This window comes from Sceloporus undulatus, chromosome 6 (assembly GCF_019175285.1).
Source record: "Sceloporus undulatus isolate JIND9_A2432 ecotype Alabama chromosome 6, SceUnd_v1.1, whole genome shotgun sequence".
Classification (NCBI taxonomy): Eukaryota; Metazoa; Chordata; class Lepidosauria; order Squamata; family Phrynosomatidae; genus Sceloporus; species Sceloporus undulatus.
The window spans coordinates 95,653,652-95,667,538 of NC_056527.1; the positions used below are offsets into that span (position 1 = coordinate 95,653,652).

The 13,887-nt window shown below is 39.9% G+C and overlaps 1 protein-coding gene across 2 annotated transcripts in view; it reads left to right on the top strand.

The window, feature by feature from the left end:
- Positions 1-13,887, top strand: part of ITGA3 (integrin subunit alpha 3) — a 76,938-nt gene that overhangs the window by 35,365 nt on the left and 27,686 nt on the right. For both annotated transcript variants that reach the window (XM_042475309.1, XM_042475310.1), the window contains exons 2-8: positions 1,231-1,358; positions 3,881-3,963; positions 6,932-7,181; positions 8,014-8,097; positions 9,885-10,092; positions 11,061-11,254; positions 11,830-11,918. In XM_042475309.1, the coding sequence (XP_042331243.1) occupies positions 1,231-1,358; positions 3,881-3,963; positions 6,932-7,181; positions 8,014-8,097; positions 9,885-10,092; positions 11,061-11,254; positions 11,830-11,918 (1,036 nt within the window). The remainder of the gene's footprint in view (positions 1-1,230; positions 1,359-3,880; positions 3,964-6,931; positions 7,182-8,013; positions 8,098-9,884; positions 10,093-11,060; positions 11,255-11,829; positions 11,919-13,887) is intronic.

Here is a 13,887-nt window from a genome sequence, read left to right on the forward strand (position 1 = left end):
ACCATCAGTAGTAGATTCAACAGTAGTAGTAGGGGTGGGCTGTGAGGAGGCCTGATGTCTAATGTGGTCCTTGGTCCTCAGAACTTCTCACCCCAGCAATGAATACTAGACTACTAGTAGGGCTTACTTGGAGGTAATGGCTTACTCGGGGATAACAGGAAGGCACTCCACATGCGCTAAAAAGGATTCTATAGGTTGCAAAGTGAAGATTGGCTATCGCTGAAAACTAGTTCCAGGCAACCTTTTGCAATACACATTTACAGTTCTATGATTCCACTTCAGTTGTCATGACTGCATCCTATGAAATCCTGGAATTTGCAGTTTACGGAGAGACATTTAGAATTTTCAGCCAGAGAGCTCAGGTGCCTCATCAAACTCCAAACCCCATGATTCCATAGGAGGTTGCCATGGCAGTCAAAGTGGAATCATAGTATTATAATTAAGTTATATGAAAGGCCCCCGGATGATTACCATCCTGCAGAAGCAGGTTTACAGCTTTTCCATTGTAAGATGGCTCTTCCCAAGTGTAGATGTAAATAATACCTTCTAAAAACAGGCATCCTTGCTGAATTTTGGCTGAATTCTGATCTGTGAGAAATCTCATCAAGGAAAGTCTCACCTTCTTGAAAGTGAGTGCCACAGTTACAAAACCAAAAATATTGTTTCCCATCTCTGATGGGAACTAGCCCCAGTTGTAGAGTACATGCAGAGAGTCAGTATGGTATAGTGGTTTAAGCATTGGACTATGACTCTAGAGATCAAGGTCTGGCCATTCCCTACTCAGCCATGAAACCAGCTAGGTAACCTTGGGTGAGTTACACATTCTTAGCCCTAGAAAACCCCATAATGGGTTTGCCTTAGGGTCACCATAAGTTAGAAATGACTTGAAGGCACACAACAACAACAAAATAGGGTCTTGAGTATTTTCCTCGCCCCCTTGGTGTATTAGTTCTATACTTTAAACAATTATATATTTTTCCATTTATTATTAGGTATTATATCTTTATGGTAATCATATTATTAAGTGCATAATTTATTATTTTTATTACTATTATTATTACTGTTATTATCATCATCATCATCATCTTTTTATTGTTTTGTAAAAACATACATACAACTATGCAAAATTTTAATCACCTGCCTGCCAGTCTGGAGCCCCAAACCCCATCTTAAAGACAGTTCTGGGGGCCCTACCTCTAACACAACATGTTTTTTTCTTCTTCTCTTCAGACTGTTAAGTGGAGCTCCCCGTGATGTGGCATCAGCAAGGGATAACAGCACACGGATGGGTGCCATGTATGCTTGCCCTCTGACTGCATCCACTAATGACTGCAGACAAGTGGACATTAAAGTGTCAAGTACGTGAATGTGTGCAAAGGAGAACTTACCTTGAGCATGCTGCAATTTTTGCTTGAGCGTGCTGCAATCTGCACAAGTGCAGAATAAAGATTATAATCTAACAGATTAATCTGTTAGATTACACAGACCAAGACATTTTCCAGAGGGCTAGCTGTGTTAATCTATTACATTAAAAATTATATTGACTTGTCTTGCTGTTTTTTAAAAAAAGCATCTTAATAATAATAATAATTATTATTATTATTATTATTATTATTATTTATTTATTTATTTATTTATTTATAGTCTGCCTTGCCCTAGAGGATTGGGGCAGGTTACAATCAATATAAAGCATAATAAAATAATAACACAATCCCTAACCCACAATTTAAAATAAAACAGCATAAAAATCAATTATTAAAATCACAATAAAAAATACAATAAAATTTAATCCCCATTACATTGAGGCGGTTTAAGGGAGAGTCAAGAAGGCATAGTTGTGGGACAGTGGAGAGGGCCCATGTATTAGTCTGGGAATGCCCGCCGGAAGAGATCCACCTTGATGACTTTTTTAAAGGCCTCAAGAGATGTTATGTGATGCATCTCTTCCGGTAGGTCATTCCAAAGTTTAGGAGTGGCCAATGAGAAGATTCTTTGGGTAACCACAGCAAGTCTAGTCTTCTTAGTCTGTAGTAAATTTGTCCCAGAGGACCTGAGTGTGCGGGGTGGAATGTATGGCATAAGCTTATGAGGACTATGAGAGTGGTTCTCAAACATTGGTCCTCCAGACAGGGCTTCAGGTGCCAGAAGTCCAAGCTAGCATGTGCAATGATCAGGCATTCAGTTACCTGAAGCCTTGAACATCTGGAAGTCCAAAGTGTGAGAAACACTTCATCAGATGTTTGGAATGGTATCCTCAATTGTTTGCAGAAGTACCTTCTTTTGTCTGTTTGTGTATTTGCCCAGGATTTATTATGTACTTTTCACCACTGTTTTACACTGATGAAACTGATAAAACTGCACAGTTTCTCATCAAGACAATTTTAAAAAACAAAATCTTGTTTTCTTGCATTTCCAAGAAATTAATAGATGCATTCTTTTCTTTGACCACTATCAGAAAGAAGGACAAACATTTATATCCCTAGTCCCAAGAACAGGTGTCTTTTTTGTGAAAAGAGCTTAGAAAAGTTAGGGTCTTGGAACACAACCCTCAGAAACCCACAGCCAACTTGATTACTGACTATGCTAGTCTCTGGGATTTCGGGTGTTGTCATCTAAAAAAGTAACTTTTCTAAGCTCTGATGAAAACTGTATAAATCTCTGCCAAGGTGCACTGTTGCCTGGAAGAGGAATATGATCACAAAGGATGGAGAGATCCAATGGTTTTCTGTTAAGAACAGTTTCTCTTCCAGATCCTCTAATATTTAGAAGAAAGTGTGAGAAACTTACACATTTCATCGGATGTGTAGAATGGCATCCTCAGTTAACATGACTGAAGAGGGGGGAAATGTGAGCTATGAAGTGAGAGAAAGTGTTTAAAAAATCACATAAGGTGAGGGTTATATTAAAGGTTAGATGTATATACAATTCTTAAGTGCAAACACCAGATATTTAGGGTTTCTGCTCTCAAAAGTTCCTTCATGCTACAGAACTAATGCACTTTGACACCACTTTAATTGCCATGGATGAATGCTATGGAATTCTGGGATTTATAATTTTGTGAGATATTTAGCCTTCTCTGTCAGAGAGCTCTGGTGCCACAACAAACTACAAATTCCAGGATTCCATTGGATGGAGCAGTGTCAAACTGCATTAAGTCTGCAGTGTAGCAGCAGTCCCAGCCAGCATGGCCAGTGGTCAAACATTGTGTATGCCTGGCATTGTTTGTAAAAGTACCTTCTCTTGTCCTTTCCAAATCTACTACTGATCAAATTCCATTAGTAATCTATGTTTTAGTGCTGTGTCAGTTGTCTAAACAGCCCCAAGTTATTTTTTCTTTTCTCCTATGGTTTTGTCTTTTCTCCCATGCATAGTAAGCATCTCACACCTTGCAGAGCTGTTGGGAGAGCAAATGCAAAATGAACTTTTTTGAGGGGAGACAAATGAAATAATAAACAACAATCCCGTATCACTTACTAGGTTTTTGTGCAGTGTCCAGATGTAGTCTACCATCTGTCAGAAATATTTCTCTTTTACTCTAATATCTAGAGCTTTGTTATTCCTTTCAAACAAGAGTAATCTAAATCCCATGTTTCCTGCTTCTTTCTCTGATGGAGTTCATTTGTCTGCCTGAAGCTATGAAAACTGTATCCTCTCTGCATGAGAATGTGTGGGGAAATCTAATGTTGAGATGGAGGACAGTGAACCTCCACATGTGAGGTCTTCCATTATCTCTGCACATTAGCCATGCTGGCTGGGGCTGATGGGAGCTAAAGTCCAACAACACTTGAAAGGGCACAGAACCAAAGGATGGACATGGCAGGATAGTGGCACTTCTCTTAATGGCTTTTTCTCTACCTTTCTCCTTCCATGTTCCCTTTAGGTGATCCCCGAAATAATATTATTGACGATATGTGGCTGGGGGTGGCAGTAGCAAGTCAGAGAACAGATTCTGGAAGAGTGATGGTGAGTATGATATTTGTGGGGAGGGGAGAACTTTAAACTTCTTGGAAGAACAAGCTCAGTCTCCGCTGGATCAGAGGCTTACTGCAAAAGTAGGTGTTGTACTTGGGCTTGCCAATGTCTGGTCTCCTTCCAGTCCCTTGTAAAAATGTAGGATTGCTTACTGCTTATTCAAAATAAATACAATTTGGGAATAATTACAATTTGGCCCTTTTTAATAGGCTCAGATGAGGTTTTCATCTAACCATTTAATGAATCAATTGAAAAATTAACTGGATACTTTCCTTTGCCATTGCAGTGTTAATGAGCTTGTTTTTCTTTAATGATGTAACATCAACACATTAGCACCAGCATTAAAATTTCAAGGCTCTGAAATTAAGCGGATGTATTCCAAATTCAGGATGCCTTGAAAGGTGTTCTGTGAATGTTCAGAGGAATGCTAAGTGTTATTTTATTAAGTATGTGAGACTGGTAATAGGCACTAAGTTTGCAAGGCCTAAAACTGGAGATGGCTCCTGTATCTTTAAAGGTTATGTGGAAGAAGGAATATCAGTAGGAATTTCAAATTACAATAAAAGAGATTCCTCTTAAACATTAGGAAGAATGTTTTTACAGTAGGAGCTGTTTGACAGGGGAATAGATTGCCTCAGAGAGTGGTGAATGCTCCATCTTATGAGGTCTTTGAATAGATGTTGGATGAGCATCTCTCAGGAGTGCTTTAGTTGTGTCTTTCTTCATGACAGGGACTTGGAGTAGATGGCCCATCTGGTCCTTTCCAGCTCTGAGATTTCTACAATTCTAGGTGTTGCTTCTCATGATGAACTCTTAAAACAGTCTTTAAAAGTGCAAGAGCCATCTCCAGTTTAAAACCTGGCAACCTTAAGTGAGAAGTGAAAGGCATCTCCCTTTCAAGCATGAGTTATTGGTGCCACTGACACTTGCATTTTGTTCTCCGAGGCGCCTGGACGTCTAGCTTCCACTGCCCAGAGCTATTTCTTGAATTTCAGCTAATTCTACTGAAGATGTTTTTGAAGAACTGAAAGGTGCTGATATGGCAGAGGACCAAAATAGCAAATGGGAGAGATGTACGGAAGAAAAGATTCTTGGGGAAAAGACAGAAAGGGAGGAGGGTTTAGGGTTCCCAGTCAGTGCCAACCTTGAGTGTCAGGGCCTGGCCCCTCTTCTCTGGTTCTCAAGAGCAAGGAGAAGAAATCTGAAAGAGAATGAGTGAGTCAGAGAGAGTGAGAGCAGTTCTTTGTAAAGTCTGTGAATGTTTATGTGTGCATGTTGGTGCGTCTTTATTTTTTTTTTAAATTTGAATGCCATATTCCTTGCAGTTGTGGTTGATGTTTATTGTATCATGCTTAGAGACATCACCAAGGGTCACGACTTACAACATTAGTATGGGGCTGTCTCTTGTGGTGTCCCCAGAGGCCATCACTTGGTCTCAGGTTTTGACCCTGAAGTTTCAGCACCTGGGATGATACTTGACAACTCCTAGAAGGATTATGGGAATGGGGGGCAAGACAGCGATGGACTAGGAATTGAATAGTCTCTTAGCAGCAAGCCTTGGAAGACCATTTGGATGGCGTGAGTGACTATGCTTTCTTGCAACACTTACGGAGAGGGAGTTGGTTTCTTATAGCACAATCTTATATGTCTAGTTGGAGATAAGTCCCACCATGCTTGGACTGGTGTGTACAGGACTGCAGCCTTAATGGTGTAAGGCAGTGGTCCTTAACCTTTTCTTTATCAGGTGCTCCCTTTAAATATCTTGTTGGCACATGACTTGCTCCCACAAGTTAAAAACAAAATGCTTGCCTAAACAAAAATTGTCTTTGCCTGTCAGTGGATAGACAGCAGAGAGGAGGCCAACTGGAACTCCCATGGAAGGAATTTCTGCAACTTGGAAGCAGCCACCAAGAAGGTTCTCTCCCATGTCCTCACCAAGCATGCCTATGATGGAGTCAGGACCTAGAGAAAGCCCCCTGCTGCAGCTCTTAAAGCTTGGGCTAACTTATGTAGGGAGATACAGTCTTTCAGATAGTCTGGACCCAAGCCATGTAGGGATTTAAAGGCCATAACCAGCACTTTGAGTTCTGCCTATAAAAGGATTGGCAGCCGGTTCATCTGTTTCAGCAGGCAGGTTTTATACTCCCTATAATCTGCTAAAGCAAATGAAGCATGGCTAACATAAACTTTGGCTTAGTGTGATGTGAAAATGTGGCCATTGTCTGCAGTGTATTCATCACATGACCCATCATGTTAATACTGTAGACAAAGTAATGTCATGGCTCTGCAATCCATGCCCTCATACTTGCCGGTAGTGATGCATTTCTTTTTCAAGCTTTATGATCTTGTATCCACCACTAACACATGTAGTCAACACACTACAAATGCCTGTTCTTCATGCTATATCAAGCCATTCTAAGTTTGCTGTGGGAAAGAGGACTGTCCAGATATTTTTAAACCACATGTTCCTCAGCTTTCTCAACTGTGAGGGATAATCGAAGCTGTGATCCAACAGCATCTGATGGGCCACATGTTCTCTTTCCATGCTTTAGCCTATTGCTACACTGCAGAATTAATACAGTTTGAAACTGCTTGAACTGTCATAGCTCCATCCTGTGGCATCCTGGAATTTGTACTTCTTTGTGGCACCAGAGCTCTCCGATAGAAAAGGCTAAATATCTCACAAAGCTACAAATCCCAGGAGTCTGTAGGATGGAACCATGGCAGTTAAAGCAGTGTCAAACTTTATTAATTCTGCAGTGTAGCTGCAGCCTTAGACTCAGAACCATTTTCAGAGCCAGGGCTGAGTTTGTGAAGAATTTTTTTTCTCATTACATCCCCATTATCTCAAGAACCATGGACAAGAGCTTCAAAGAAATAAGCCATCTCTTCCAGAAACATCAGAAATTTACCTTCCGTTTCAGTACAGACTAAAGCTTTGATGGGTTGTTTTTGCCAGGCCTGTGCTCACCGGTATACCAGGATCTTATGGGCTGGCAATGAAGATCAGCGACGCATGGTGGGGAAGTGCTACATCCGTGGCAATGACCTGGGCCTTCAGGAAGACGATGAGTGGCAGACGTACCATAATGAGATATGCAATGCAAACACAGACTTAGAGAAGACTGGCATGTGCCAGATGGGAATCAGCGGTGGCTTTACCCCCTACAGTGTTTATTTTGGAGCTCCTGGTGCTTACAACTGGCAAGGTTTGTGGCACTGAGTGTCCCCCACTGTGCTTTAGTCTTTCATTGTTTGTGGGCCTCAATTGGTCCTATTGGTTAACTTAGAACTAAAATGAAGAGCAAGGGATTGTCAAAGCAAATTAATTCATTGCAGCAAATCCCACAAGCTGATATATGCATAGATATATAAAGAAAACAATAGATATTGTTGGACTTAGGAGATTTCATAAAATCTGGTGTAAAGTATCGAATCACCACACTATTTTATAAACATGATTTCCAGTCCATCATCAAGACTTAGGCTGCTGCCGCACTGGAGAAATATAGCAATCTTACACTAACTGCCATGACTCAATGTTACAGAATTCTGGGATTTGTAGTTTTATTAGATATTTAGCCTTCCCTGTCAGAGCACTTTGCTGCTCTACCAAACTACAAATCCCAGGATTCCATAGCATTTTTGCCTTGGAAGTTAATATGGTGTCAAACTACTTCATTTCTGCAGTGTGGCAGCAGCCTTCCACAGTTTATTTAAAGTTATTTAAATGTGGATTTAGGAGATTTAAACATCAGGCGAAGAGATATTGATTTAGCAAATTGTTACTGAAACATGTTTTCAGTCCTCCATCTAGACATAATCTACTTTTAAATATAACAGTCTACAAATATGGCATTGTATGATTTTTAAGCATCGTATAGAGGGTTGTCTGTCTTCAGACAGAATACTGTTCTGAAACGGCCCTTCAGATAAAAGCTTGTGTTTAAGATGGTACGTATAGGAAGTACAAGGGCAAAAAGGTGTCTTCAGGAGTCTTTGCTTTCATTTGGTTAAACATGTTGCCTCTGTCTGATGCAGGTACTGATTATGTGATCCAGCGTGAAAGCTGGGATCAGAAGGATCACTCCTATCCAGACCATAAGAGAGGCAACAGCTATATGGGTAAGTGCAACCAATTCTCACTGGTTGTGGCTGGCAACCTGATCTTTCAGTCCTCCTCTTGCTCCTCAGCAGAAAAGAACATAAAATGAGAGCCAGTGTGATGCATCAATAACTGGTGGCTTCCATGTTAGTAAGGCAGAGAGTGGGGTTTAGTGTAAACTTTAAACTTTAAAGGAGCTATTACAAGTGCTGTTTGTAATTTTGGGGATAGGGTTTAACACTTTAGATAGATCCTTTAAAGTTCAAACTAAAACCCAGAGTAGATTCATGGAGTCATTGACATGGAAGCCAGCAGCAACTTTGCTCTGGTGTAGTGGTTAGGACCATGCATTCCCCCTTTTACTGTGTGTAGTGAACTTATGATACAGAGGATGATGATATCTGTAATTATGGTGTCATTGTGGGGGGGAAACGCAGTCAATGTACTTTACCCATTGACCCCATGATTGTTGATTTTATGCTTTTAATTCTGTTTTTTAACTTGTGTGGTAATAAGATTGTAATGTTGTAATTGTATTTTTAAACTCTGCTGTGATCCCGCCTCGATCCAGTTGGGAGAGGCGGGAAGATATAAATAGATTTACACACACACACACACACACACACAAACAACAAAATAAAATGGTGTACAGTACAAATATATTGTGGAAGAGGAAGGTTCTGAAACATCAAAAACCCTAAAATCTAAAAGCGGATTATCTGAAGCACTTGAACATCACAGTTGTCCACAGAGAAGAAAATACAGGCTGAGACTCCCTTATCCAAAATGCCTGGTTCTAGAGAGTTTCTCATGAGATAGCTTTTGAATATCCATTGCATTTCTCTCAGGACTGGGTCACACCTTAGCAACGTAATAGGTAATTCAATGCAGTTGGGCACAGTAGACACAGCAAAGGCTTGTCTGATAGAGCCTCTTAGGGTTGGCCAAAGTGGAACAGGAGAACTAACTGTTCTAGGCACCAGATGGAATTCTGTTTAGCTGGAAAAACCTGCCATGGAGATGGAGGAAGTGCCCTGTTTGTGGCCCCCAGAGAGGAAATGAGAAGATGTGAAAGGTTACTTGAGGAATGGGGGAAAACAGGACCCCATCTGGCTCAGAGAACTCTTCAGAGATTAGGGCCATGACACAAAACCCCCTCTTGGCTTAAGAAGGAAAATGTAAATGAGTGTCTTGATTATGGACATTGCACTTTTATTCAAACCATAATACATACCATGGTTATGTCTTTCAGAACAAGCCAGGATGCTAAGCCATATTCTGATGTTGATTAAATATCCTGGTTGCTTCCAAAATTGTTAATCACAGTCCCCTGATTCTGATGAATCAGGAAACTATAGTTAATGGAAGACAGTCTTGTTGGTTTACCAGGTCATGTAAAAGGTGGTGGCTTAGTATCTTACTAAGCTTAGTAACTTAGGGCCTGAACAGACAGGCCAAATAAAGCTGCTTCGGATCACTTTGGAGATATGCTGTTTAAATGCTGCATGCATGCTAAGAGGCCTGAAGCCGTGCCAATGCTGCACACTAAAGACTAGCATGCAGCTTTGGCACAGTTTCTGGCCTCTTAAGATGCATGTGTCATTTAAACAGCATACTTCCAAAGTGACCTGAAGCAGCTTTATTTTGGCCTGTCTGTTCGGGCCCTTAATATTTTATCTTAATGATATCAGATATGATAGGCTGAACACAGAAAGTGAATTGGAAGATGTGCAGGTGAGAAAAATAGGCAAGATAAAGAACAGAAAGACTCAGATTCCTTTCCCACTTATGCTTCCCTTATTTCTAGGATATACCATTGAGGCCAGCACTGCTGTACTGCGCTGGGAAAACAACACTTTCATCACAGGAGCCCCCCGCTATAATCATACTGGGGCTGTCTTCCTGATGGCAGCTGAAAATGACAGTACCTTGCAGGAGAAACTGATGCTCTTTGGAGAGCAGGTGGGCTCCTATTTTGGCAGTTCCATTGCTCTGGCTGACCTCAACAATGATGGGTGAGTCCCTTTGAGAGGGAGATGATGGAAGAGTCTAAAACCGTTTGTACAATTGGGCCCAGCCCTATTGTTTGGTATAAAGAAGGGGATCACAATATGGGAAGTGGCAGCAAGATAGCTTGTACTACTACCTTATGTTGTTTTGTGAATGCTGAGATAACACCAGTGTGAATGAAAGGAGAGTATGTATTTTCCAGCCTACTCTGTACAACATATCTCAGAAGTCACTAGTTATAAATAACTACTTATAGAGTAGCTGGTTATAAATAAACTAGTTATAAATTATTGATTGAATATAGAATTAATATTTATTTACATTTTATTTAAATAAGTTATTTATTATTATTATTATTAATAAATAAATATTAATTCAAATACATTGCCATATTAGTCTGGTAAATCACTTTGAGACTACAAGACCCCTTTGCATACTAAATATTAAAGTTACTTATATAAAAAATTAGTTAATTGTAATATATTTCTTTCTCTGTAACAATAATGTTACAACTGAAACATAATGGGGAATAACTTCACTCTTCTTGTAACTTTAACTTTTAACCAAATGTTCTCTTGTGGGTAACAGCAAGAGAGAAGGCAGAAGGATGTATTGTATGGGAAGACAGTGGCTTCAATTTATATATATATATAGTCTAAAATGAACCATTTTAGTTACTTTTGAGAAACATAAATATAGTTATTTTTACAATTTTTACTAGAATTGTTATGGCCCTAGTTTTTAACCCTGGAAATAAAAATTTGACTAATTGATTTGAAAGTTATTTCCCAAGACTTGGATCCTGAGTTGGTCCATTGATGTTGTCCCATCATCAGTACTTGAAGAAAGATTCAGTTGCCAGTCTAATTAGCTTTTGCACATGTAATGGAAGGTTTCTTTGCAAAATGTCTTGGGCCATCCCCATGCCCAATATAATGGTGAGCCTCACACCTCTCTTTTTTCTTATTGGAAGGTGGCAGGATTTGATTATTGGTGCACCTTACTACTTTGATCGGAAAGAGGAGAAGGGTGGGGCTGTCTATGTGTACATGAACCTGGGTGGAACGTTCCACAGCAGTGCAAACCTCACCCTCACTGGTCCCCGCAATTCATCATTCGGTCTTGCTGTGGCCAACATTGGAGATGTCGACAAAGATGATTTCCAAGGTTAGCTTGCTTTCTTCTTAACTTTGTGTTTTGCTGTTAATTATGGTGCTATTGATGGGATTTGGAATATCTCAGAGGAGTGTTGTCATGACCTGATGAGGACCCTGAGGCAGTGGTGTGGCCTACTAAGGTTAGTGAATCAGTGATTGAGACTGGAGACCAGCAATGCAGTCAGAGTGACCACTTACCCATTGCTCCAAAAGAAGGAAGGGCATCTTACCCCAAAGAGGATGAAAATAGATTTGCAAAAAAAAAATTGGTATGTGATAAATTGCATTTACAGAGATGCAAACTGAGAAAACAATTATTAATATGCATATAAAAATCCAGTACATCTAATGCTGGTAAGGAAGGCTGTGATGTAGGGCCTATTCACACAACAGAATTTGTTGTTATTTGTTGCCTTCAAATCAGCTTTGACTTAAGACAGCCCTATGAATGAGAGATTTCCAGATCACCTTAAATCATCAACAGCCTGTTCAAAGGTAATAGTTTTGTTAACACACTTTAGTAACAATAGGTTGTTTCAGATGCTTCCGTCTAATCCTTTCCTCCTCCCCACACTTCTCCCACAGATATTGCCATTGGGGCTCCATTTGAAGGGTCAGGGAAAGTATACATCTACCACAGCAGCGTGGGAGGGCTTGTTGATAAGCCCCGGCAGGTAAACGCACCTTACCTTTCCCTCTTTATCTTCCTAACATTTCCCTCTATACATTCTGGAGGAAATGTTTCTGATGTCACACACTGTGCTTTCCCCATACTTTACATAAAAGATGGGAGCTTCTCTCTCATTGACATCCACAGGACTTCAACTGAAACTTTGAAGCCAATTACTTTAGATAGCGTCAATGTTCCAACAGTGGCCATGGCCAGAGCCAGAAATAAAGTAATATTTCCAAAACTTTGTGATGGAGTAAATAATATTATAATTCAGAGTGGAGCTAGCAAGGAGGCACAGCTCAGAGAGAATCCAGAGATCCTGATTGAGAAACTTTGAGATCTACATTGGCCCATAGGCCACAGGTTCCTTGTCTCTGTTATACAATAATCACAATGCCTTCAAACACCAGGAATTTGGAAAGACCAGCCCAAAGCAGCAGGCCCTTGAGTCCCTATATTGAGGGGAAAGTGGGATATAAATAAATTATTATTATTATTATTATTATTATTATTATTATTATTATTATTATTTTATTGACAGAGTCAAAGAACAAAATGGGGACCTGGACTGGAAGTTGAATTTCATTCCAGTACTGGTGATGGAATAGCACTTTGCACTAGATAATGGCCAGGCAGCAAGTCAATTTAGATGCCCCAAGATAGGCTATATGTAGAACACATAGCTGTCCTCTCCCCCAAGAGGCAGTGCCATCATCACTGAGGGTTGTTGCTGTTGTTTCCCAACAGCTTCTGCCTATGGCAGACATCCCACTGTTCCTAATGGTTGAAATAGCCTTAGGCTTCATGGGCTGGGCTTCAAATGAGCCTCACCAGACGGGTTGGCCAGAATTGCTACCCTTCTAGGTTGAGCATCTGTATAAGAAATAGAATCAGGTGATAGTCCAGCTACAGAACACAGTAAAGAACAAGACCAAGGTCCCAGGTTCAGTCACTAGTATTTCCACGTAGAGCTGAGAATGTCATGTTGAAATCCTGCAGATCCACTGCCCTTCAGTGGACAGAGAGCAAAATTAGCTGGGCCTATTAGTCTGACATGGTATAAAGCATCCTGTTGTATTCTCTGTATGCTCACCCACAGCTTTGAAAAATTACTTTTTTGACTGACAAGTCAAAGAATTTAATGGAGGAATCATGGGGATAACTTGTCTGAGATCTGTACCCACCCAAGATGCAGGATTTGATAACTCAGACATAGACAGAAGAAAATAGTGGACACAAATCTCAAGATGCTTGAAAAGGGGTTATTATAATTTAATTTTAAAAACCTAACACATTTTGTCCTGCTTATGATTTTAAGGCCTTTTTCAGGCGCTCTATAAAATCATAAAAGAAAAACACACAAATACATAATGTATAACATTATATAAAATCCCTATATAATGTTGGTGGCCTGTACATATCTATTTAGAATCTACCTTCAAAAAAAACTCTGGAAAAGGGACTCTCAAATCATTTACAGGACAAACGAAAACAAGTGAATAAAGGATAGTTTTTAAAATTATTTTTTAGTCTTATACATAGATATGGATAGATATATCTACTTACTAAGTCAATCTATTGATCAGTAGATAGATATGGATGGATGGATGGATGGATGGATGTCAGATGGCTAGAAAAGAGAGAATGAACATTCAAAGACATATGAATGTTTCTGGGCTGAAGGGAAGACTCTCAAAGATTTTACAAAAGTGGAAATGGAGTGGATTTTACATTTAAAATCTTGGGTCCCTAGAGGCCTGAATGACTATCTTGGCCTTTTCCCCCCTTTATAATCTTATTTGGCCCCTGAGGAAGACCTTAAAAGCACATACTGAGTGAAATGTTTCTCTTTTAAATGATAAAGCAAATATCCTTTGAGCATCTTGAGATGTGTCAAGTTTCTTCTGTAGATTTCATTGGATGCCCCCAGTTTCTGCTTCCATAGCCCAGACATAGGCAACCTGGAACAC